A 27,265-nucleotide genomic window follows, 5' to 3' on the forward strand; every position below is an offset into this window, starting at 1 on the left:
GGATACAAAATAACGAGGAAGCGTTTCAACTCAAATGAATCAAAACACTTCTTCAACCGTGTCATCAATGTATGGGATGGTTTGCCTCAAAACGTCGAAAGTGAAACTATTTGCACGTTCAAAAACCGACTAGACAGATATTTAGAAGCTAACCCGAACATCCGCTATTTTGCTCCGGTCTAACAGAAAGTAGTGTTAGCTTAGTTGTCGTGTATGATCTTTCTTCTGTCCATGTAAAATTCCATTGTAGTTTTTTTATACTACATGGTATTCTTTCTTTTCATGCCACCCTCGGCTGGAGGGATTGGTGGGAGGGGAGGAGCCTTCGCCTTTGCTGTACTGTGTCTCTGACTCGTAGATTAGAATAGATGGTAGCAACAACAAACAGCCTAGTTAAGGACCAGGAGGTCTGTTGCTGTTTGCTTTTCCTTTGTACTCTTTTGTACAATTAATTCCATCATACCATTCTCAGTCCTGATCAACAAGCGTCCTCTCGAGCTCGTTGCATCCGAGACAAACCAGTAAAGAAAGGGAGGAAAATATGGTAGTTTTCCATACTGCTGACACATTCCATGAAACTAAGAGAACAAGTATCACTAAATAGCTGTGAAGAAAACATGTGCCCTCAGCAGTGCCGGTTGAAAGATTGTAAACTAAGAAAAAAATGAATATGAAGTGCCCTTATGCTAGATTACAAGTGTCCGTTATTTTCAACTCCTGTTTCTCCAGCCCCTGCCTATGAATGTGAGGGGTTGAGGACAGGGAGGCAGGGAAGAAGGATAATACATTGAGAGATATATATATATATATATATATATATATAGATATATATATATATATATATGGATATATATATATATATATATATATATATATATATATATATATATATATATATATATATATATATATATATATATATATATATATATATATATATATATATATATATATATATATATATATATATATATATATATATATATATATATATATATATATATATATATATATATATATATATATATATATATATATATATATATATATATATATATATACTTATATAGATATATGTCTAAAAACACACACACACACACACACACACACACACACACACTGATAGCTACACTTCTCTGATAGCTCAGTCAGAAAAGTGTTGCCCTGCCAGGCTTCACCGCCGTGACAGTTCGAGCCCCGCTCAGGCGTTTTTTTTTCCCGCTGACTAGGAGTGGTTATTGTCCCCCATTTAGCAAGGTTGATGGGGTGTGTGGTGTGTAAGGTTGTGGCATAACCCAGAGATCGACTAATGATCCTTGAAGGTGCTTTAATCGGGAGAGTACTTGCTGGCGATTGAAAGTCCAACTCGTGATCTGGCCGTGGTGAAACACACACACACACACACACACACACACACACACAGAGAGAGAGAGAGAGAGAGAGAGAGAGAGAGAGAGAGAGAGAGAGAGAGAGAGAGAGAGAGAGAGAGAGAGAGAGAGAGAGAGAGAGAGAGAGAGAGAGAGAGAGAGAGAGAGAGAGAGAGAGAGAGAGAGAGAGAGAGAGAGAGAGAGAGAGAGAGAGAGAGAGAGAACCAGTAATTTGAGAGCTATCGCCACAATAGGTAGATAGACAACAAGAACCAGTAAAAGAGAAAATGCACGTGCACAAATACAGGTCAATAAATTCACTCCTAATAAAATAGTTTAGACTCGTTTTGCACTATTCACAACTCAAATAAATAAGAAATAGATAATTCATAGTAATACCTCAAATAATGCTATTGAAACAACAACGTTTTCATGTAGAACTCATGAGTGCATCGTCTCACAAGTGTTAAAATAAAAGGTGCTTCTTCTGGACATGAATGATCAAGTACCCTTCTACCTTTGTTTACATATTAAACTAAAATCCTGTCTGTTGGATCCCGGTCTCTCTTTGCCCACCGCAGCCTCCTACACTCTGGGTCCTGGGGCGGGAGAAGGGAGGGTAGCCTTAAGTTGCTAGGCTTGGTGCTGGGTTCCTCTTAACTCTTCCTTTTTCCCTCCCCGCCGCTAGTCACCTGCCTTGGGTCTCCTTAGGTTCCTCCTTCGCGTGTCAGGCCGTCACTCCCCACCCTGACTCACGCTGCAGCTGCCAAGGGACTCACTCTTCCCCTCGCCTGCAGTCAACCTTTATCCTCCTATTCACCTCTCACTTCAGCCATTATCGATCACTATATGATTACTCTTGTGTTTTATTCTGACAAGGAAGCGATATGCTTTCTTTTATTTTGCCTACGTGTTTGGATCTTCAGTTCTCAAAGTTCGTTACTGATTATTTCATAATCTTGTTTGTAATAAATGAAACATAAAAATCATCGAGCACGTTGTACCTCAAGTGCAGTGAGAATCTATGACTTTAAAAATATGGGGCGTTTGTTCTCTCATTGACGGTGACACTCTGAAAGTCTCTTGTCAGGCAGTTTGTGGCTTATGTAATTAAAAATAATCAGCTCATTGTTTCTCACGTAACTCCGCCTTTGTGGCTCACGCGGCGAGGCGTCAGTAGATGTTGTTGTGTCACCATGTGGTATGTTCGAGTGTTGAAAATAGCAAATAATATCTTATTCTCATTGGCTTACCCTGTGCTTCTCTGTGCTTGTAGCTTGCGAAGGTAAGGCGGAGCGAACAGCTGTAGCCGAGTACTTCACGTCACACAAGCAGCTAAGAACTACTTCATTGTACGTCATGGAATATGTTGACACTTAAGTAACTAAATGTCTCGTTCATACAACACACTGTAAGACAGAAGACATTGTAGAATTAAATGTGTTTATCATTAGGTTTTTAAGAATTCTTTCACACAGTAGTGTGTTAAGGGTTTTGGTCTAGCAATAGTGGCAGGAGTTCAACAACAAAAAAAGAAAAAAAATGCACACACGAAAGTGTGTTTGGGGTTGTGTTTGTGTTTGTGTGTGTGTGTGTGTGTGTGTGTGTGTGTGTGTGTGTGTGTGTGTGTGTGTGTGTGTGTGTGTGTGTGTGTGTGTGTGTGTGTGTGTGTGTTTGTTTAAAGTACAAATAGTTTATGTCATGAACTAGTGCAGTGGAGTAGATTTTTTACTGCATGCATGTTGAGAATTAGTTAAAAAAAATGAGGACATATACCTTGAGAAAATAGAAGCAAGTTGACATATAGATATGAGGGAGGGGCAGGGTAGGGATGGAGAGGAGTATGAGGGGAGTCCAGCAGGGCCTTGGCCGAGACTGGCGACCACTGTCAGGCCGGGACGTGAGGACAGCAAAGAGGGCGTTGTATATAACGTTAAGGTAACAATAAGAGGCGGAGTTCTAAGTTAGACGATGGAAGGCGTGAGCAGTTAATTAAGGCTGCTGGAGTAGATAAGTTAAGAGAGAAAAAGGATGCAAGTGATAACTAAAACGAAAATGGAAAGAAGAAAACAAAAAAGCTGCAATAAGAGTGAAAGATTGCAAAGGAAGTGGCAAATGAATGAGGTGATGAGAGGCCGCGGAAGTGTGAAGTGTGACGAAGGAGGAGAGGCGCCAGCACACAAAGGGGGTGGGGGAAGAGGGGGAGGAGGAGGAAGAGGAGACGAAGGAAGCTGAAGAGGAAGAGGAGGAAACGGAGGAGAAAAATGAGAGGGGGACTACGAAGGTGACGACAGCTGCTCAATATGATCCGCAACGCCCAGATGAACTGCGAGATAAAACGAGGAGATAAAACGAACATACAGAAAGGCATTTAAAGGGTATGTAAATAGAGGTAAAGTGTTGTGTGGGGTGCCTCCCAGTCTGTCTCCCCCTCATTACCCCCCACTCCTCTCCTTTCTGTACCCTCTCTCCATACCACCCTCATTCCCTCGCTCACCCACTCCCGGACGAACTGACTTGTCACTCTTGTAAAAACTCGTGGTCCATAAATATTCGAGGCATGTCACACCTAAACAACAAACACTCACTCTTTTCAACCCTCGCTTCGTAGGGCTGCTCACGCGTTATTGCTGCAATTTCTGAGGTGTTTGAGTCTTTACTGAAGAGGTACGCGAAGGACAAAGACACTAGTATTATACAAGGAAAACGAGGAAAAGGAGGAAGAAGAGGAGGAGGAAGAGGAGGAAGAGGAGTTAGTGGGGTCTCACGGCTCGCCTCCTCTTGGCCGCGTTTGAACCTGAGGAACACGGTGTCTCTGTTCTTCTCCAGTGGGTATTTCGAGATCGCGGCTCGATAGGCAACGATGAATGTGATATTGTGCACTGTTGATTCGGTGAGTAATGCGGCGGAGCGAACACGTGTGAGCAGACATACATCCCCTGCCCTGTGTTTTGTGTCGTCTCTCTCTCTCTCTCTCTCTCTCTCTCTCTCTCTCTCTCTCTCTCTCTCTCTCTCTCTCTGCTACACTACCCATCCGGATTGGTGGCAAAGATGTGTATCAGGAAATAGAAGGCATTTTTAGCTCGAGTTGCCGCGATTGTAACGTCTGCCATCTTTCGTCGCGGCACAAAAGCTCTCTCAGGACTGACGATCTCTAGGGATAATCGAGATACAGGCCTGATTATACCCGAGAACCATCGCAGTGGTGTCTCGACCTGCTTAATGGATAATAATGAAGAGCAGCAGCGCAGAGGCCAGCCGAGACAAGGCAAGGGAGGGACAGGGAGTTATTAGAGGAAGAGGAGGCGAAGAGGGGGAAGAGGAAGTAGGAAAGGGAAATAGACGATAAACAGAAGACAAAACAAACACATCATGTCTACGATGATGATGATAATTTCGATAATGATAATGATGGCGATAATAATAATGATAATGATGATGAAGAGGAGGAGGAGGAGGAGGAGGAGACGAAAAGGAGGAAGAAGAAAGAGGGAAAAAGTGAGTAAGAACATTATATCAAAGAAGAATTGATGGTGATAAAAATGAGAAAGATGAAGAGAGGACGGAAATCAAATTATGAGAAAGCGGCTAAAAACAACATGCTTACTGCCAAAGCACGACTTCTCCTGCCAGGCAAGACATATTTTATTTATCATGCCGAAACTGTGCTAACATGATTCTTCACTCAGGCGTTATCCAAGGCAAGGTTGAAGGACCGAGGGAGGGAGGTAAGGAGAAAACACAATGAAGTATATATATATATATATATATATATATATATATATATATATATATATATATATATATATATATATATATATATATATATATAGAGAGAGAGAGAGAGAGAGAGAGAGAGAGAGAGAGAGAGAGATATGCCTACCCGCGCCGCCTAAGTCGTCCTCATCGTCCTCTCTCACAGGCAAGGGATGAAAGTGGCATACGAATGACAGTGTTCACGAGCTTTGCGTCTGGGCAGTGTGAACGTACTCATTTGAAGATTCGTTCAGGCAGGCATTTAATCCATCGTATTTCCCCTCTTTTGACATTTTTCTGTATTTTAATTCATATATACAACCTTTGTTAATTGGACGTTATCATAATTTGCACATAATTCGACAATTACAAGAATCGATCGGGTTACACAGCGTTAAAATAAGTCCGCTCAGCGTAGTGTCACGCGAGAAACTGCTGCTGGGCTTCAATGAAAATCAACTTTTTATATACATGGCGAGTGGCTGTGGCCCTGAGGAAGCCCCGGGGCGATACAGAGTCGTTTGTTGGTCTGGTGTACTGGGTTACCGAGCAAACTAATTAGCGACGAAGTGATTGTGTTGAGCATGTTGAGCGACGCCGATGAGAACGAGCAATGAGCAGGAGGGAGCAAGGAGCGAGTAGCGTGCCGGGCGGAATGTGTGTAGTGATGAGGACGAATAGACACTGTCAACTACTGAAGGAAAGGAGTCAGGAGTGTAGAGTGAACGGATACGAAAACTGCATAGCGAAAAGTGAGTGGTGGTGTGGAATGATAAAGCCGAGGAGCCAGAAGAACGTGGACTGGGAACGAAAACGCCTGAGTCTTTGAAAACCTCTGAGCGGCACTAGCAAGAGGCACTTAGAGGCGGCACCTAAGGACACGGAGGGTCATGGAGAGGATTAAGCATGATGCGGGAAATTGATGACACTGAAGAAGCAATAAATAGGTTGCAGGGTCACTACTAAGATGAGGGGAACTAATGGGGCTGAAGAGGCATTAATTATGTTGAAGGGGCCAGGGAGTGTGCCGCTGAGAGCCCTGGGGTTGGGGAGGGAGGGAGAGAAGGGAGACACCTAGGCAGGGGCAGGGAAGGAAGGGTGAAGGGGGAAGCGTGCAGTTTGTAGCCGTGATCAATAAGTGGTACAGTCGGTTTGTTTTGGTGGTTCGTGTTGGCTGGTTGTCTTTATGAATAGCAATGAGAGGGGACCTTTACCGACTGTCTCAAGTGGGAACTAAATTATCCCCGACACGGGCGCCTTTTATTCCGGTGCAATGGCGCTGAGAGACTAATGGTGCCTTATGGAGCAAGAGATCTTATCGGCGACGCTGCGGACTTAATATGTGTCTCGTGCTAATCCCAGGGGGACTTTTCTTGGCAGGCTAACAAGGACCCCACAGTCACAGGTCAGGAATGCTCACAAACTCAGCAGGAAAACTGAACGAACTCAAGGAATATATACTGACCTTATCGCGCCCGACAGGTGATAATTGACACAGTTGGTTAGGCAAGTTAGTAGTGAGGAAGTAATAAGCGGAGAATGCAATGGTTTGGCGGGGTGGAAGAGTCTGGGCCAGGTGTGTGTGTGTGTGTGTGTGTGTGTGTGTGTGTGTGTGTGTGTGTGTGTGTGTGTGTGTGTGTGTGTGTATTTTTGTTGGTGTGTGTTTGTTGATTTGCTTGTGGTTTGAGTTTGCTTGTTTGTTCATTTGTCTGTTTGTGTGTACATATGTTTGTGTTTTTTTGTTTGTTCGTTTTGTTTAGTGTTTGTTTCTTTGTTTGCGCGAGCGCGTGAATAACAGCTATGTATTTCTTCTTGTATCATTGATGGTTTTGGTGACATCTTTTGTGAGTCAAAAACAACGAAACTAATATTGGTCAGATCGACGTACTCTTATTACTTACTTTGGGTGAAGAAAAAATAGCAGCGAAGGAAGGATGTTGAATAATAATAAACATATGTGTACTTTGTCTGTGAGTGAAATAATTGGGGTGGTGTGAACGATGGTAAGGGGAGCGAATGCTCTAATGACAAGTGGACAGTAGTGTGGGTGCCAAGTACGTGGAGGAGGAGGCAGCGACTTGTGCGAAAGATAAAACCTTGCGTGTGATTTGGATGAGGGAAAATGATATAAGAAACCGAGAAGCAAGTGAGATAAGTAGCAATACTAATAGGAGGGTGAAGCACAATGGGAAGGGTTGTGTGGGTAGCAATGCGTGGGGAGAGAGAGGCAGGATAGGTGAGAGGGAGAGAGGGATGGAGGCAGTTGAAAGGGTGTAGTGAAGTGTAGGTAGAAGCCAACAATTATGCGGATATAGATCAGGTGTGTTGACGTGTGCAAGTTGGTTGGCCATTACGTGAAGTGGAAGGTAGGGGAGTGTCGGAGGGATGTCACTTGCCTTTTCTACAGCGGTGTGTGTGTGTGTGTGTGTGTGTGTGTGTGTGTGTGTGTGTGTGTGAGAGTAGTTTTGGGCGTCTCTTTTGTGTTCAGCCTCCCACTGTCTGTGAGTAAACTGATGACACACAGTAACATTTACTCTGCGCCTTATCTCTCTCCCTTCATAGCTCTCCACGTTCGCGAATGAAATTAAAAATGTTTCCACTTGTCCGCAGATGGAGGGACCCTGTTTACAGATGTAGAGACAAGGCTTCAGGCTATTTTCGAGTGTAAGTATCTCATCTACAAAGAGCAGCTTACATATCAAAACATCTTTTGCAGGTAAAAGACATGTTTTCTTTGTACGTGTAACCAATACAAAAAAACTAAGAAAAAATCTTCCCCGGCGCCTTTTATAAACGTTTGGATTCATGACTCACGCGAGAGAAGGTTGGGGTGGTGGTGGGCGGGCATCAAAAAGTACTCCTCGGCATAGAAGGAGCCTTTGAAGATAACAACGCAGCCCTAACGAATGTCAGAATCAAAAGGAAACCTACAAGCGAGTGTCGGCCGTTAGTGGTGCTGAGCCAAGAGTCGCTGAGAAGAAAGAACAGGCGAATCAAACAAACACTGAAAAACAGTAGTCTGAAAAAAAGAAATAGTCGGATAGTAACTTTGACTAGAACTGCTCGGAGGGAACTTTTTTGTACTCTGACGCAGGAGAATAGTTACGACAGGGGAACTGACGCTAGAGGGAGGTAGTGAGAATGGTCGCTCCTGTTCTAGTTGCTGTCAAAGTCTCTCTCTCTCTCTCTCTCTCTCTCTCGCTCGCTCGCTCGCTCTACGGCTCCCCCTCGCGGCAGAGACAATAAGATACTCCCTGACAGGCGGCTTTGTCATTGTCCCCTCACATGCAAATCCAGACCGTTTGTAACTGTCATGAAGAGGATTATTGTGAGCGGCAGCGGCTATGTCCGGCGGCTGGGTGTTGCGAGAAGCCGACACGACCCTCCCTCACCCCATCACTCACCTCCCAGGCCAGGGACAGCGCCAACCTAATATTTCCTTCGTCGCTAAATCTCTCATTCAACACGGCTGGGGGCTATGCTAGAAAAGGTAATTTCCGTGCACTGCAAAAATCTGTTTGGGGTTTGCTGACATTTCTCTTGGTACATTTCCCTGGCGTTTGTCGTTATTAGAGAAGGAAGCATTATGATGAGAATGTGCAGCGACCGATTAGTTTGTCTGATTATTGGTGGAATTGGTGAAGAGGAGAATTGGTCTGTGTGGACCTGGTGAGGGTGGACTATGGCTGTAGGGATGACAAGCAGGAAAGGAATCGAGGTACTTAAACTAGAGGAAAAGGGGAGCAGAACATAAATACCCAGGTATGGTGAAGGAATCGTGTTTTCATGAGCCAGTAACTATTGTCGTGCTTATGTCGAACAGGCTGAGCACAACGAATGCAAGTAAAACAGAAAAGTGAGGATGTATGAGAAAAAAAAGAAAGAAAACTGAGTGACAAGGAAAAAATGCAAACTTGGAATGAAACCAAAGGTCGAAAGAAATGAAGACAATCAATGAGAAACATACACTGAGCAAGAAGTGCTGCTTATCATTCTGCGAGCTGCTGAGTGTTAGTAAACGAGTTGTTACTAAATGCACAGCTCATTTATACCTTAATGAGAGCGTTGACAGAGGGTGAGTTGGCCAGGGTCACGGGTAACACAAATACCACTGAGTATACAGGGGGAGTTTTTTTTCTTTCTGCGTTTTTTGTGATGATGGTGGTGGTAGTGGTGTGTGTGTGTGGGGGGGGAAGGTCTTCTTTTTATCGTTTCCGTGTGTGTTTGTATCGCTAGTCAAGTGTCTGTCTGTGTGTCCTGTGCAGGGTATAGACTTTTGTTGCCTCCCTTGCCTTGCCCTCCTTTCTTCGTCCACTTCCTCGAAACCAACAAAACCTTCCTCTTTTCTCATTTTCTTCTACGTTCTCTCATCACCTCCTCCTCCTCCTCCTCCTCCTCCTCCTCCTCCTCCTCCTCCTCCTCTTTTTCTTCTTCTCGGTGACTGTCACCACGTGTGTTAGCGCCTCGGGGTGACACTGGTTCTGTTTTGCCTCTCGTTTCTCTTCCTCGACTGCCCTAATGACGACTCGTTGTTTACTTTCCATAACTCACGCCTCGACACACGCGCCAGTATCCATCACGAGCCAGATATTGTTATGACACGCCGCGTAACTACTCCACGAAACACGTTTGGCAGTAAAATAGAAAAGCGATAATGTAAGAGAAAAAAAAAGAAATTGAGTGACAAGGAGAAATGCAAACTTAGGAAAAAGCCAAAGATAGAAAGAAATGAAAATAAACAAGGTAGGAGAACACAAACTGAGGAATAAGATTATCGCACAAAGACGTACAGACAAAAAGAGGAAACCGATGACAGGAAAACCTTGTGAAAGAAGAGGTAAATGATTAATAAGGGCACGTGCAAGAAAGTATCGTATGATTGTCATAAAAATGAGATATTATTTTCAAACAGTCTATTAATTTGTTGGCTGAACATAAATATCGTTCATAAGGGCCGATATGACCCACCCAGCCGATGACACTATAAAGGAAAAAATAAATATATGAATAAATAAAAAACCATACAAGTCAATAAAGCAACCACAAATTACATTGGAAAGCAACGCTTCAAAGAAATGTAGTCTATTTGAGTGATGAGCAGAAAATAACTGAAGATGCCCGGAAATGTCAATAAATAACGCCAAAGACAGTAATATTCACGCGCTAAGTCAGGCACTAAATGACTTAACTAAGGTGAAAACAACGAAAAGATGTAAATACACATCTGTGAGGTGCTCCACGGATGTGTGAAGGGTAGGGTGGTGGGGCAGGGGCGGTCCCTCCCCACGCTGCCCCTCTCCCACGGGTCTGGCGGGGGAAGGGAGGGTGGGAATGAAAGGGTGAGGAGTGACGGGGAGTAAGGAAGGGTGCAGAAAAAAACGCTCTTTTTGACGTTGTCGGAAATGTCAGGCAAGCTTGAGGGTTCTTCATTCTCTTATGAGTATTTTGGTCAACTACTGTGTGTGTGTGTGTGTGTGTGTGTGTGTGTGTGTGTAATTCACTACGACCTGATCACGACCTGGGCTCGTCATCGCCAGCAAGTGCCCTTCCGATTATAGCAAACTCTTTATAATCGATCTCTGAGTACTGCTCGACTATAATGAGCTTCTGATCGGGAGGGTGCTTGCTGGCGATGGCGAGTTGAGCTCGTGATCAGGCCGTGTGTGTGTGTGTGTGTGTGTGTGTGTGTGTGTGTGTGTGTGTGTGTGTGTGTGTGTGTGTGTTTGCATAAATATGCAAGCACATAGGTATGTATTCTGTTCAGCGTCCTGAGCCTATCCATATTTGCTTTAAGGTGCGTGTGTGCGTGATCTTCGTGTTTACATTGCACAGACCACTCAAACAAACTTACAAGAATAGGGGACGCGCGGCACGGCTCCTTGGGTGTGGGCACCACCACGAATAATATGTAATGAGTCTCGCTTTACAGGAAATGGCGGCACGATCGGATTTTTTTCAAGACGCTGTTTCCTGTACGGGGCAAAAAAAACAAAAACAACCAGGTACAGCGGGGTTAATGGAGGGAGAGTTGGTTGGGTGGGAGGGGAGGCAAGGGTACATTTTTATAACTGGACTATTAGTGGTTTAAGGTGAAGGGGCAAAGTGGTGGTGGTGGTGGCGGTGAAGACAAGAGTGGAAGAGTTGTTGAGATGGAAGGTGAAGATATTTTTTTTATTATTATTATTTTTTGTGTGTGTGAGTGTTAATGTTAATGTTAATGTTAATGAGCAATAGTGCCTGAATTCAAACTAAAGTGGCAAAATAAAAGCTTATAAACGGTAATGGTGGCATGAGAGGAGACAAGGCGACTATAGATTAGGTGTTGTTTTCCCGGTAGTAGTAGTAGTAGTAGTAGTAATAGTAATAGTAGTATTAGTAATAGTAGTAGTAGTAGTAGTAGTAGTAGTAGTAGTAGTAGTTGCAGTAATAGTAGTAGTAGTAGTTAGATGTTGTTGTTGTTGTAGTTGTTGCTGTTGTTATGTTCCTACTGTCTGCTGTTTTTGTAGTATACCAGTAGAAAAAGGAGAAAGAATGACGAGGAGAAAAACGAGGATGGGGACTAGGATAAGCAAAGGGCAAAAGAGGATGGACTAGTGTTCTTTTCGACCCATCTGCTTTCCGAAATAACCCTCTTCTTTCTCTCTAAATTTCACTGATTAAAATAATAATGTAGGAGGAGGAGGAGGAGGAGGAGAAGGAGGAGGACGACGACGAGGAGGAGGAAGAGGAGGAGGAACATGAGGAGGAGGAGGAGGAGGAAGAGGAGAAGGGGGAGGAGGGTAAACGAATAATAAGAAAACCGGGTTGCGCCGCGAGGAGTGATGGTGGACGTGTATGGGAGAAAATTATTGCAGGTGGTGCCTTATCAGTGATGACGAGAGGGGCATCAAACGACCCCTTCCCTTCTCTCTCTCTCTCTCTCTCTCTCTCTCTCTCTCTCTCTCTCTCTCTCTCTCTCTCTCTCTCTCTCTCTCTCTCTCTCTCTCTCTCTCTCTCTCTCTCTCTCTCTCTCTCTCTCTCTCTTGCTGGTTTATTTATGCACTATGACGTGTGACGCTGCGTTAGAAATAGCTGAGGGAGGCACACAGGTGGGCAGGCAGGCTGTCAGGCGGGCCTCTTACACCACCCATTCAGAGGAGCAATTTGTCCGGCGAAGGAAGGAGAGAGGAAGTAAAGAGGGGGAAATGAGGTAGAGGCGGGATGGATGCGCCGAGTAGAACTGAGAAGCCTGATTTTGTTTTGATGCTTTCGGTTCAATGTTTCCTTCTCAAGTCTGGTTATGTACTGCTGTGCGTGGCCTATGAGAGTGAGATTTGACATGCGTCTTGGTAGTTGTCATGAAAGAGGAAATGCCTCAAAATGGAAGGAAGAACAAAAGGAAAGATATGAAGAAGAGGAGATGGAGGAGGAGTGGAAAGAAGAGAAGGTAGAGGAGGAGGTAGAGAAGGCGGAGGTAGAGGAGGATGTGGTAGAGAAGAGGAGGAGGAGGAGGAGGAGTGGGCAAGTGAGCAAGCTACACAATGTTTGGATAATGGCTGGAGGCATGAGAAGCGGTCGAGGATGGCGAGTTTATACAGCGACTGTCACATTTTGCACCGCCTCAACCTTCCACCATCGCCGCCACCGCCGGCCACTCAACCATGACAGACTCTATTTCTCTTCTCCTTTTATCCTGTCTTTATTTTACCTTGGCCAGTTCAGTTCAAATCCAGCCTTCAGGGAGTCCATAAACTTTATAGAAGCGAATCCACGTTGAGTGTTGTGCTTAGTGAATATACCACCAATAATACAGCGCAAGTTTTAAGGGTCTTTCTTTTCTCAGCAATTTCTCTTTGATCTAAACCTCTTCCCTTACCTTCGCCACCATCACCGTTGCCTCCATGGCCACCAACTCCTCCCCCTCCCCCCTTATTCTCCCTCCCCCGTCCCTTCCCTGTGCTCTCGCTCACCCCTGCATCTCTCAACCATAACTCAGGGATATGCCGCCCTCACCCCCGCCATCGTCTCAGGGGAAAGGCTCACCCTCTCAACTGTTACCTTTAGAGATGTCTAGCATGTTTTAGAAAGCAGTTACTGCTAAACTCAACCATGCAGGAGCCTCTCATATGCCAGCATTCAGTTCCCTGCCCTCAGCCTCCTGCCCTTTGCCCTCTGCCTCGAAACTTTCAAGAAATATTAATTTTAGGATGACTAAAAACTCGTGATATTCTGCCAATATCCGTCGTGCCTACAACGTGCTTCTTCCGAGGTGGTGAGAACATTCTTGTAGTTTATGAAGTTTTTGACATTAGCAATTTTCCTTTCTACCGAAAACGTATTCCAACCTTCATCCTTGCTTCTGCCAGCAGCCATCTCCCTTGCCAGCAACCCTCACGTTGCCAACAATCACCAGCCTGCCAACAGCCAGCCATCACGTCCCAACTACCAGTAATTATGAACAGGTGGTGTGGTTACCTGTGGTGAAGAATTTGACATGATTATCGGGTCCACGTCTTTACAACATGATTAATCAATTTTGGAAACAAAATTACGGACAAAACAATGAATAAAAACTTCAATAGTCGGGAATATTGAGTGACTACAATAATTTCTAAAGTTGAAATTTGATCTGATGAAGATTGAAATTTTTGCACACAAAAAAAAGTCGGGGCAGTTCGAATATATAGATAGAGCCTTTTTTTTTGCAGCTGTAGTAATGTGAGCCCGTAGAAGTTATGAAGTTTTTATATCATTACCCGTGTTGAGGGACGGGAGTGATTACTCAGGTCACAATGGACGGTTGTCAGGAGTGACGAACACCAAACGTCCCGGGCTGAGGACTGCCCGTCGACGCCCTCCGCACGGCCCGTCCCCCGCCTGGTACTGATGCCCCGCCAAGCTACATTTACCGGCTCCCCGAGAGACTGTATTACGATGTTACTTTTGTGGATAATCAAGGTTCATTATCGCTGATTTAACTGTTTCTGATGATGGCTGCAACGCCAGGCGCTCTCCATGAAAGGGGGAGGAGGGAGCCGGGAAGCAAGGGTCGGGGGGACGGCAGACGGGCGAGAGGGACGCAGGGAAAGGGGGAGAGAAACGCTGAGTCCGGATCCCCACTTGTTCGGGATTTGTTCTCCATCGTTACTTATCTCGCAGCAACAATAGGTTACGCGCAGCAGCCACAGATCACATGTTTTCTCTCTCTCTCTCTCTCTCTCTCTCTCTCTCTCTCTCTCTCTCTCTCTCTCTCTCTCTCTCTCTCTCATTCAATGAGAGAGAGAGAGAGAGAGAGAGAGAGAGAGAGAGAGAGAGAGAGAGAGAGACTGTTCGTAATTGGCGGTCATGGCTCTGGCAACAAGTGGCACTCTTCCTACTGTCCAGAGGGTTTTAAGGAGATACAAAGCGGGTCAGCCTCGCGGACAAGGCTCACAAGAAGAGGTAAAAAAGTATTGTGTTCACAGTTTCATTTTTCTTTTTATTTCTCAATGAGTAGCTTTGGACTATGTGGTAAACCTGATAGAAAAAATACCATAAGAATTTGACAGACCAAAAATCAATCCCTTCAGTGGATTTAGGCTGTATTGCGCTGAAATTATAATAGATATTTTGAAAACAATGCATTTTGGAGAAAAAAAACAAACATGATATTTACGACCGTATTTAACTTTCAACTAGCATTTACCTACTGACACACACACACACACACACACACACACACACACACACACACACATACACACACACACGGTAGCTCAGTGGATAGAGCGTCTGCCTCACAACCAGAAGGACCGGGGTTCTATTCCCCGGCCGGGTGAAGATGAGATGGGTTTATCTTCTTTCACGTGTAGCTCTTGTTCACCTAGCAGTGAGTAGGTACGCGACGTAAGGCAAGGAGTTGTGACCTCGTTGTCGCGGTGTGTTGTGTGTGAGTGGTCTCAGTCCTACCCAAAGATCGGTACTATGAGCTCTGTGCTCTTCCGTCGGGGAACGGCTGGCTGTCTCGAGAGAGACCCGCAGCAGACCAAGAGGAGAATTATACCACGTACACGCACACCAATGTACCCTAGTTTGAGGTATACACATGAAGACATGTCACTCGCCTTGACAAATCATGTACATCAGTGATTCTGTGGGGCAGTGCTTCTGGGAACGAAGTCTGCCACCAGGTGAACCAATTTTCCAGAAGAGATTAAACTGGAAGGGATAAATTCACTGCAGAAAATGGAAGCAGGAGGGAAAAATACTAGGGGTGGGCAGGAATGTATAAGCAGTCTAAGCAGGAAGAGGGTTGTTGGAGAAACAGTGGAGGGAAGGGAGGAAAGGAAGAAGGGTGAAAGGGAGGGAGGGCAGCGCCGAAGGGTGTCCTCAGGCGAAATAGATATGGAGGGAGAGAAAGAAATAACTAGAGGGAGGGAAGAGTATAGGGAGACTAGAGACAGGGAGCAAGTGATTAAATGAACGAAGGGACGCAGGGAGTGAGGGAAGCAAAGGAGGACAGAAAGGGTTGCACGGTAAAATTAGGAATGAGAAGATTCAATAAAGTGGACGTGGATAAATAGAACCATGAAATATAATACATTAGACGACAAATAAAAACATGCAGAGACAGAAAGAGAACGAGAATACTTGAAAAGAGAAGATATATTAACACAAAACTAGATGGGAAAAAGAAGACAAAAAGGCGGAGAGGAGAAAAAAGCGAAGAGAAGAAAGAGGAAAGAGGACGGAAGGGGAGGCAAGATTTCGTTGTGAGAGCCAAAGGGGGAGCAGAATCGGCTCTCTTTGATACTCGCCTGACCCTTCCTCTTTGTTTATTTGCCTTATTACAACGAGTCGCTAATTGTTCGCCCGTCCTCCAACTCACGCATGGCAGGGAAAAAAAGGTAAGGGAAGGGAGAAAAAAAAGCTTGTACGCACGCTGAGATTTGTGCAGTTATGAACGTCACTCTAAACTTGTCATTACCTTTGTCTGTGATGTTCTCTCTCTCTCTCTCTCTCTCTCTCTCTCTCTCTCTCTCTCTCTCTCTCTCTCTCTCTCCACACACACACACACACACACACACACACATATATATATATTTACACACATCTGTATAGAGATAGACAGATAAATAGATACATGGGTAGAAAGATACATCCATCTAACTAGCTCCCGTTATCTCTCTTGCTTCATACAACTAAGTGTTCAGGTAATCCTAAAAAAAGTCTTCTCTATGAGCAGACATGGATGTGGAAAATAAAAGGCAGTGATAGTAAAGCAAGGATAAAAAAAAAAAAATGGGTGACAAACACAATGCCTAATGAGGTAATAGGTGGGCGTTAATATTTGCTTTAATCTAATCAAGGTCAACAACCGAAACACTCTCATTAGGAAGTACATTCCACATTATAATCAAACTGGAGATAAACGAACAGGAAAACTGGTTAGTTGTGCAAAAATATTGGTTGAGGAGAACGCTCGCTGAATTGTAAACTATGTCGTGTACGGGGAAGAGGATGACAAGGAGCCGATAACGCGTTGTGATGAGGGTGTCCATTGGTATTATCAATCTGAAAAAACAAACAAGTTCAAGGTAACAACCATTCAACAATGATAATATTGTATATAGAGGTTGTATTGTAGAACAAAAAAAATAATTAAGAGAAACGATCTTTTTTTTTTTTGAGAGAGAGAGAGAGAGAGAGAGAGAGAGAGAGAGAGTGGGGGAAGGCAAGGTGGAGAGAGATGGTTCTTGTTTCTCACAGTATATGCATCACGGTCTCTGTGTTGCATCTGTTCGGTCTTGATCTGCGCCTCTAACACTTATTATGACGAGCCGTCGAGAGCTAAACCTAACTCTCTTCTCTCATGCTTCTTGGAGGACCGCTGTTTACCAGTACCTGTGAAGCCAGTAGGGCGTGAGAGGGGCGTCATGCTGTGTTTATGATGCAGAGTAAGGAGATGCATTTTATTCTCTCTCTCTCTCTCTCTCTCTCTCTCTCTCTCTCTCTCTCTCTCTCTCTCTCTCTCTCTCTCTCTCTCTCTCTCTCTCTCTCTCTCTCTCTCTCTCTCTCTCTCTCTTAATTTATCTATTTAATGTCAATGAGCAGTCAACAGCCTAGCCTCTCTCTCTCTCTCTCTCTCTCTCTCTCTCTCTCTCTCTCTCTCTCTCTCTCTCTCTCTCTCTCTCTCTCTCTCTCTCGTCAACATTGAACAGACCAATAGGTGGAAATTCCTTTTGCTAATGTGCCGCTCGTCTTGCAATATTATAACATTTTATGAAGCTCTAATAAACAGCTTCCATCGAACACTCAAATCTATCTCTGATGAGCAAGTATTACTTTGGGGGCAGACACCGGGAAGTTAATATTTTTCTCTGCCATTGTTCGTGCGTCTTCAAGATGCACCTGAAACACTCCCAGGGGATCGGTCTGCCCCTCTCCCCCTCGGGCCCTCTCCTCCCCACTAAACATCTCAGCGATCACCTGCCAATCCGGGTAGCGCATGGTCGCATTAAGAGGAGGGGCATCGGACTTGGCCACGCCCTCTCCATACTCCTCAATTATCCTTCATTATCGAACTCCGAGTGATCTCAGAAAATTGCACCCCCCGCAGGTCCTCAGAAACGCCTTCTTCTAAAGTATTAAGCTGCAAGTGTGCTGTGCGAATGTATCCCAAAAAAGTAATGATCACCGAAACGTCGATAAGAAGGTTATGATAATGATTACTGGGTACTGACTGGTTATCCAGGGACCTCGCCTCCAGAAGTGGTCCGGGTGCGTCGTCATGACTCCTCCAGGTTCACCAGACTATCCCTTCCTCCTTCCCTTCCCCCTCTCCTCCCCTACCTCTGCCTTCTTCCTTCTCCTAGTCCTCAGCGGCGCGGCGGAAGACTTTTTGCGAAGGTGTATAAAAATGTAGGAGCGGACGATCGGGTTTCTGGTCCCGCCTGACAGATGGCTGGCAGGGCGGCGCGGGAGTGTCTTGAACCAATGTGTTTATTATCCCACCGAGAGGATGATACTCTCTCCAGTCCCTCCCCTTCCTCCATCCCTCCACCCCCCTCATTCCTTTTGTATCCTCCCTCACTCCATCTTCTATGGACACACCCAACAACTCCCCCTCTTCCTCTTCGTTCTCGTCCTCTTCGTGCTCCTCCTCCTCCTCTTCGTCCTTCCCCTCCTCCCCTCCTCCAGCTTCTAATCCTCCTCCTTCTCGTCCATCGTCGAGCCCCCCTCCTCCCCGCCAGCTTCCGCCTCAGCCAGTACTTATTGCAACACTCTGTTACCAGACACGACAGGAATCCAAATTATACGCAACTTATGATAGTGTCAAATATTATGTCATTTTTTATGTTGTTTCATTGACAAATGTTAATAAAACAATAATAGTCTACAGTGTGTATTTTCCAAGAACTGAGCACCATTAAAAGACAATAATTTTACATGTGTTTTTTTGTGATGTAAAGGTTGATTTATTCACAAATAAGGTTTATCCTAACATATTACCGATCTTATGTGTGCTGGTGCTTCTTATTTTTACTACGTCAACTATCTCAGAACTCAGCTTCCAATAACATATAGAATCATACCGGAATGTGGGGAATAAGAGGAGGAGGAGGAGGAGGAGGAGGAGGAGGAGGAGGAGGAGGAAGATGAGGAGATGGAAGAGGAGAAGGGACACCGGTGGTGGGGAGAGATGGAGGTAGAACAGCGGCAGGAGGAGAGAGAGAGACACAGAGGGGGCGGGGAGGAAAACTCTAAGATTACACACGCCAGTGTATAGTGACGTCACATGAGGCCGAATTACGCTGCCGGTCACATTAGACACATTATGAGGCTTTCTGGGTTTTCACGACGGGGGATGCTACATCCTTCTTGGGGGATTAAAACTGAGGTATTTTACTGATTGGCGAATATCAGATTATGCGATAAAGTCTCTGAGGTTGTGTTTCTGCGTGGTTGCCTCTGCGTGGAGATGATTAGCCGCTCGACACCGTTGCGCCGCCCGGACCGCGCGGACAAGGCCCAGTACTGAACACGTCACGGTGTAACGGCTGCGATAAACGTCCAGCTTACGAGGCAAGTCTTGTATCTATCTATCTATCTATCTATCTATCTATCTATCTATCTATCTATCTATATCTATATCTATCTATCTATCTATCTATCTATCTCTATATATATATATATATATATATATATGTATATATATATATATATATATATATATATATATATATATATATATATATATATATATATATATATATATATATATATATATATATATATATATATATATACATGTATATATATATATATATATATATATATATATATATATATACATATATATAAAGACCTCAAGCAAAGATTGTCAACTTGTCAAAAATGCAGTAATGTACGTAATATGAGTATGATAGAAAATATCCGTTTGAACTAGAAATGGAAAAAAATAGATATGTTGCAGCGATTCCGGTACAGAAAATTGTATGGTAAGTTGGAGCGTTAATGCTCATAATACGGTAAGGTAATCACGATACTGTGCTGGACTTACACCAAATGGTTATGATGTAAGGAACTTGTATAGCCTACAACAATTACGGCAATGGAGGGAACGCTGAAGTTCTGAATGTTATGAAGTTATAAATCTGCTCTTGTCTGAAGAATTGGCGACACGAAGGTTATGGAGCACGTATAGAGAGGTTATGATTAAATGGTTACTCAGTATACAAAGGTTACGATCAAGAAATAAAGAAGCACGACGTCATGGATCAGTAGACGCGGTTCGTTAACAGCTAGCAGCAGAGGCTATGACACAGTTGAGGTACACACATTCGATATGTTCGGATACCAGTAATTTTGCACACATCCATTATAAGTAAGTTTTATTTAAAGAATGTACCATGTAGGTACGAATCTAGAAAGTGATAATGCAAATGAAAATAATGACGCTGATAATGATGATGATGATGATGATGATTATATTAACATTAATATTGATGATAATGATTATTAATAAAAATAATAATAATAATAATAATAATAATAATAATAATAATAATAATAATAATAATAATAATAATAATAATAATAATAATAATAATAATAATAATAATAATAATAATAATAATAATAATAATAATAATAATAATAATAAATAACAATTGTTTTAAGTATCATTATTAGAAGTAATATAATTATTTTATTATTATTGTTATTATCATTATTATGATATGCAGTTATTATTATTATTATTATACTGATATTTTTATTGTTATTATTACTATTTATATCATTATTATTATTATTATTATTATTATTATTATTATTATTATTATTATTATTATTATGCTATAGATATGATAATCAATAACATTATTATTTCTTTGTTATTATCATCATCATCAGTTCATCTCCATTATATATATATTTTTTTTTATTATTATTCTCATTATAATGTATTAATAAACGAATGGCACAGCACCCACAACTAGACTTGTTATGCGTTATATTCCCACGACAGGGTGAGGTTCCTCGACGTAGGGTCAGACATAGGGTAGATCCTTAATCCTTTGTTATACAGTTTTCATTGACCCAGAACAAGAGAGCATCACGAAATTCCCATTCCCAGTACCTCACGTTGCCCTGTGATGCATATCATTAAGAAATTCTCGGCACATTGTGAAGAGAAAAAAGAAAAAAGGGAAAAATATATGATATATGAATATTTTTTGACACATATCAGCCAGGCGAAAATCTTCCTTCATTTCGATACCTCAGAGACGAGCACTGAGGGAAATTTCCGACCGTATTAAAGGTTTTTCTTAATACTGGTGGCGAGTACGATTTATGTGACGTTATCTTATGAGGCAAACTTGATTGTGGTAATTCCCTAAACGAACCTTTCACCCGCTCCCCCAAAATATAAGCATTATAATAATACAGCTCGAGGCTCTTCTGTAGGTTAGCGGGAAGAATTATATATTTAACGATTAAACCAAACGGCGGAGGTTCGTTGGGATGACAGGAACAATACTTATCGAGACGTCAATGAATGCGTGCACACTAAATGCCTCTCTTGAACCCGCGTCGTGACGAGACAACACTTACAACTCCTTTCTGAGGGTGATGTGCCTGGGCACCTTTGTTGGGCTCTGTCACACAAGACACGCTCCAGCGAGGTAAATGTGTCCCCGCCGCAGCAGCCGCAGCCGCCGCCGCCCGCCGATAGGTATAGTAGGCACAATGCACTAGCACGCTTGTCCTGTAGGTACTCAGAAGTTTCTTGTAGGCTAGTTGTTCACTATTGTCTTGTGGTGACAGGGTACTGATTCACTCTATTACGATGATGTAACTCAGTCTCTAACAACCCCCCCCCCCCCCATCTTCCCAGCCGGCGGTAGTGTGGCGTGTGGGAGAAGAGGAGCGCCCCTCACTCCTCTCTCACCCCTTTCCCCCCTTCCCCATTAGTCACTTTATATTATTTTGTTAGTGTGCTGCAGCAGGTGACTGTGTTGCAGGCTGCTGCTTCTGCTGCTGCTGCTGCTGCTAACTGTGGAGCGTAGCGTGACGCCCTGTGTATTTGCAGGTCCGGATCGCGGCCTCGTATGCTAGCGGGGCCCCTCCCTCCACCTGGGGTCCAACCAGGGGGGCCCCAACACGGGGTGGGCCAACCCGGGCCAGGGGGGGCCCATCCCACCCTTCCCAGCGTAGTGATGTATGTATCCAGTCCTGGATATTGGTTATTTACTTACAGTAATACAGTCTTATGCACCTGCCGCACCCCGGCGATGGCTGTGTCGGCGAGGGAGGCAGGCTGGCAGGACGGGTCACGGAGCACTCACTGCCGTCATAATGCTCATTATCGTTGCGGCTCCCCCTCCCTCCTCCGCCTGCCTCCCACTGACCACCATCCCGCGGCTATGGTCACTATCAGGTGCACCAGCACTCAGCCTCACTATAACCCGCCCACACCACATCCTAATCCTAAATAAAGTGTTCATATATATATATATATATATATATATATATATATATATATATATATATATATATATATATATATATATATATATATATATATATATATAATCATTCAGCATCTTTATTTACACACGATAAATTTCTAAAAGAAGGATATTTTTTGTGATACAGCCTTTGTGCGGTCCATCTGGCAGAGCGAGTCATGTGTAATATGAGGCGGTGTGACGTAGCCGAGGTCAGCAGGTAAGGTTACGGCTGAGGTCCCGGGGCAGTCCACCGTCTTCCGCGCCATTACCTGCACCGCGTCCGTTTCCCCGCACTCTGGCGCTGGCTTGGCATTGCATGCTTTACCTCAGGCCCACTCCATGTTGATATTAGTGGCAAGCAATGGAAAATGATAACACTGGCTCGCTTTCCAGATATTCACCTCCGCTAGAGCCATGATCTATCCTGCCCAGATATATCTATATATATATATATATATATATATATATATATATATATATATATATATATATATATATATATATATATATATATATATATATATATATATATATATAGATATAGCTGTATAAATATATATATATATATATAGAGAGAGAGAGAGAGAGAGAGAGAGAGAGAGAGAGAAAGGAGAGGGAAAGTGTGTGTACGTGTGTGCCAAGCGAGTCTAGTCTTCAGTTCCATAATGAAAATGAAGACGCCATTCAGAGCAGTGAGGCGGTCAGTTCCAGCTGATACCTGATATTGGACACTAAATGGCTACTGCGAAGACGCGGATCCTGCCCTCCCCTCCGCCTCCTCGCCCAGACCACCTACGGGCACCTTCCCAATCTCCTACTTACCACCTACCTGCTACCTCCTCCTGCCTTACATTTCATTTTAGAGGATATTGCTTAAGACACGATTGGAAGGAGGCCCAGAGGCTGTGGCTAAGGAAAGGAAAAAGGGGGAACTTGGGATGTGTGGTAGAGGTGAAGGAGAGAGAAGAGTAGGCGAAGTGCAGGACAGGTGGGAAAGCAAGATAGAGACCAAAGATAGAGACCAGGGATAAGGTGGGATGAGGTAGAAGGTGAGAACTTGGAAAACTGTTAGAGAGAGAGAGAGAGAGAGAGAGAGAGAGAGAGAGAGAGAGAGAGAGAGAGAGAGAGAGAGAGAGAGAGAGAGAGAGAGAGAGAGAGAGAGAGAGAGAGAATATTCAAAGGCTGAGTAGGGATAAAAAATAATGTTCTAAGAAATTGACAACATGGTGACAATGAACTTCTAGATACAATGGAGGAAAAGAAGGATGGAGTGATAACAGTCAAAGAAAGTAGTGGAGAGAGGAGGAAAGTATAATTTACATTAGACAGTAAGGACAGGGAAGGCGAGACGAGAACAGGTAGCGTGGATTCAACAATATAAGGACGTTATATATAGGGATGTGGAGAGGATCAGAGAATGAATGTTAAATTACAACAACATAAATTATCTCAGTGTTAAAAGGCGAAAAGTAAAGGAAACAAGACATACGAGAGGAAGATAAAATATTAGTGTTGATATAGGGCTTCACCACTTCTGGCGCTCAACTTGATATCATCGAAAAAGGTGGCGATAACACGAGTAGGGCTTCGTTCTCTGGGGGAGTCAACAACTTATATTGAGTTACATCCGAAAGAGAGTCAGCAGCAAACTCTCTCCTCAAATGAGCCCAAAATCCCTTGTGGCGTTTATATTGTGGAGTTACACAAACTCAGCGGCTACGTCTCCAAGAAGCGGTCACGAGGCTGGAGTATATGATGATCAAATATCACATGCGCTGAATATCATGACGCATCAAGTAAATGAAGAAATCAAAGTAGGGAGTAAAAAGAATGTGGCACAAAAATTCTGTAAAGTATAAACATAATATATCCATGCTGACTAATGCGACCTCTAGTGAGCGAGTGCTCCTGTCCGTCATAAATAATGGTAATTTTTTTACTGTTTTGTTGAGATTCTTTTCATGATTTTTCTGATTCTAATAATTTTACCAACGTCCTGTCTTTTAAACAAGTGTCTTGTAAGAATTTCCTAAGCAAATTCTAAGTGACGGCTGTTGTTTTGTATAAAGTGCTTTTGCGGGCATGATATAAATCATAACAATAATATTTAGAAATGTCTATAACAATATATTTTTCGTTTTTATTAAGTTGTAGCGGAGACGAACACTGGGGTAAAACCGTATGAGAGTGAAGATTAATTGTTAAAAGAAAAGTCAATGCATAGTAGAATAAACAACATACAAGTTGAACAGAAGTAAAAAAAAAAAAAAAGATAGCACTGACATATAAATGAAAATAAAACGAAATGGGAAAGTAACGACGGGAAGAATAATAAAAAAAGAAGCTTACGGTACAAGAGAAACTTGATATAAGAGGAAACCGAGGGAAAGACGTAATGTAAGAAAGTACTCAGGCGTCGCTAGCGGCAAGTCATCTTGGAAGTAACTGACCACTTATTAAATTACATCTCTAGGCGCCCTCATCCACCCCCTCGCTTTTTCCACGTCCTCTCCCATCCGTCGTTCTTCTCTTGAGCTCCCCACACACCAACAGACCTTTCTTAGCCCCCTCCCACCATATCAAGGTTGTACTCACTTCACCGCACCCCAGACCATGTTTCTATACTCACGCCTCTATTGGACTCATACGCCCACTACTATCTCCCCTACCTCATGCCCTCATATCTAACGCTGCTTAACTCTTCTCCATCAGCACCTTGCACCCACTACTTCCTTACTTATCAATTTTCTCACTCTAATTTAATCAATACGTGAGACAGTTTACTCTCATATCTCTTTCCTGCAATACCTGCCAGACATCTACCCATTCCCTTTTTCCACCTTTCCGTTATAACTCGTACGCCTCTTCGGCTAACTAGTTTCAAACACTGGTACTGGAAATCAAGCAAGAAATTTAAATTGGATATATGTGGCTAATCAAATCAGAAATGACATGTTGTTGAGAGAAATTTAAAAAAAATCATATGAAAGTAAACATATAGGTAGAACTAAAATCAATGCGTCCAAATAGAATGAAATATACAGAAAACAATGAGCAAGGATATTGCAAAAAATGTCCCAACAGATTTTAATGAAGCTACAGCTGTTTTCTTTTTCATATACTTATCCAATTTAAATACATTTCAATAAAAAAGGGGAGATTCTTTTCTTCCACACAATTGAAATCGTGTCACTCGTATTCGACTGAAAGAGCTTCACCTTTTCGCTACAAGGTATTATCAGCGGTTGGGTAAAGAATGAAACCAAGATGACGCTGAATAAGTCAATAAAAAAACATATATTTTACGGTAAAAAGGACACACGTGCGACGAAAAAAAAAGAAAAGAAAGTGAAGCAATGAGGGGAACCACTAGGGGGAGAGACTAAACACTACAGAAAGGGGGAAAAAGAGATAAAAGAATAAATAATACAAAAAAAGTGTGACCGCGCGGGGAAGAAAATGACCATCGATTTCAACTCTTTTCACCTCTCGTATTTCATATTCGGTTGGACGAAAGGGGGGGGGGGAGAGAGAGAGAGAGAGAGAGAGAGAGAGAGAGAGAGAAGGGGATGAGAAACTAAAATGGGAGAGGGAAAGGGGGATTGGCTCCTAAAGGGGTTATATTTTTCCAGAAAATAATGCGTCTTTATTCTAGGTTGGCCTCGCACGCGCCTGCCTCGAAAATCTCATTATTGAGTCGGCAAAGTAAATGGTCACATCTGGACAAAGTGGAGGGCAGGAGGGAAAGGGTGCGGCTCTCCTTGTCCTATTGTTACTCTCTCTCTCTCTCTCTCTCTCTCTCTCTCTCTCTCTCTCTCTCTCTCTCTCTCTCTCTCTCTCTCTCTCTCTCTCTCTCTCTCTCTCTCTCTCTCTCTCTCTCTTTCATGGTTAGGAACAGTCGTCACCAGGGAAAATATGAGTTTATTATGAGCTCGGCCTGGGAGGGAGGGAGGAGGGGGAGGGGTGAGAGGGAGGAGGGGAGGTGGTAAAAAAAGGGGAAGGAATGTAAAGGTTCCTGGCAATAATGTTCCCCGTTTATTTCCTCACTTGGGGCTTGTTATGGTTTTTATGCCTTTTTTTTGCTCTTTTATGAAACATTATACACTCATTTTTCGCTTTTTTATTGCTTCCTTGTTCCTCATTTTTGTTTTTTTTTTGTTTTTTTGTTTGTTTGTGCATGTTTTTGTGTGTATTTGATATTGAAATGTTTTTTTTTCGGTGTTTTCTCAAGTTAAAAGAAATGCGATTGTGTGTGTGTGTGTGTGTGTGTGTGTGTGTGTGTGTGTGTGTGTGTGTGTGTAAGTGCTGATTCATGCTGCTGCTGCTCCGCTAAACGGATCGATAACACCGCCGACATTTTTGCGAATTTATAATTTTTTTCTACTTCTTTTTCTGAAGATCGTGGTAAGTCCTTTGATGGTGCGGGGACGGCGGGGCTTCAGTAATTAGCAATGACGGGGCACTTCACGTCTGGCCCTTCCTCCTTCCTCCACTCTTCTCTCCACCCTGTCCTGCCCATCCACACACTCGGCAGCACATTCCGTATAGCCCAATTAAAAGTCAATAAAGTCCCACAGAAATATCGAAAGACCAAACTTTGTAAAAAAAAACTTGCACAGATTATTCATTAATCTGATTACTCCTGTTGTATAATTAGTTTAATTGACAATGCAGCACATTAAAAAATGCATCATACTGATAAGTGGGCCTTTTTGTTCTTATTTAGTTTTGCTCTTGAGCTGCTTCCTCTACTGTAAAAAAAATACTACTTACAACAAAAAACAGAAACTACTACGAGTACTACTATTAAACAAAGACACTACTACTACTACTACTGTCACCGTAACTCCCACATGCGCTACAGCAAAGTACCCCCACACTCATCTGAACACCAGGAGTACTAAACACCTCACCTCCATCCCACCACACACCCCGCACAGCTGCAGCCTGACCACACTTGCCAGTTCAGACCACAACATCACAGCGCGACGCACCGCAAACGAACCACAAACGTTTGTAGTCTTCCCGCCACCGTCACACAGTCCCACCACACATGTGGTTTTAAGTTACTTCACCCTTCCCTTCCCCTCCCTTTCTCTTCACTACGTATATTCTTTCAACCTCTTTGACTTCACTTTGCCTCCCTTTTCGGATGATATTTCTTTT

At 43.3% G+C, this 27,265-nt stretch overlaps 1 protein-coding gene across 9 annotated transcripts in view; it reads left to right on the forward strand.

Moving 5' to 3' along the window:
- The window catches only part of LOC127008848 (dachshund homolog 2-like), a 125,388-nt gene that overhangs the window by 54,665 nt on the left and 43,458 nt on the right, over window positions 1-27,265 (forward strand). For 6 of the 9 annotated variants that reach the window (XM_050881221.1, XM_050881215.1, XM_050881223.1 and 3 more), the window contains exons 2-3: window positions 7,734-7,787; window positions 21,679-21,807. The exons of 1 other annotated variant lie outside the window; for it this stretch is intronic. In XM_050881221.1, the coding sequence (XP_050737178.1) occupies window positions 7,734-7,787; window positions 21,679-21,807 (183 nt within the window). The remainder of the gene's footprint in view (window positions 1-7,733; window positions 7,788-21,678; window positions 21,808-27,265) is intronic. 2 more of the 9 variants (XM_050881220.1, XM_050881218.1) reach the window with 2 other exon arrangements.

This window comes from Eriocheir sinensis, chromosome 39 (genome assembly GCF_024679095.1).
Source record: "Eriocheir sinensis breed Jianghai 21 chromosome 39, ASM2467909v1, whole genome shotgun sequence".
NCBI lineage: Eukaryota > Metazoa > Arthropoda > Malacostraca > Decapoda > Varunidae > Eriocheir > Eriocheir sinensis.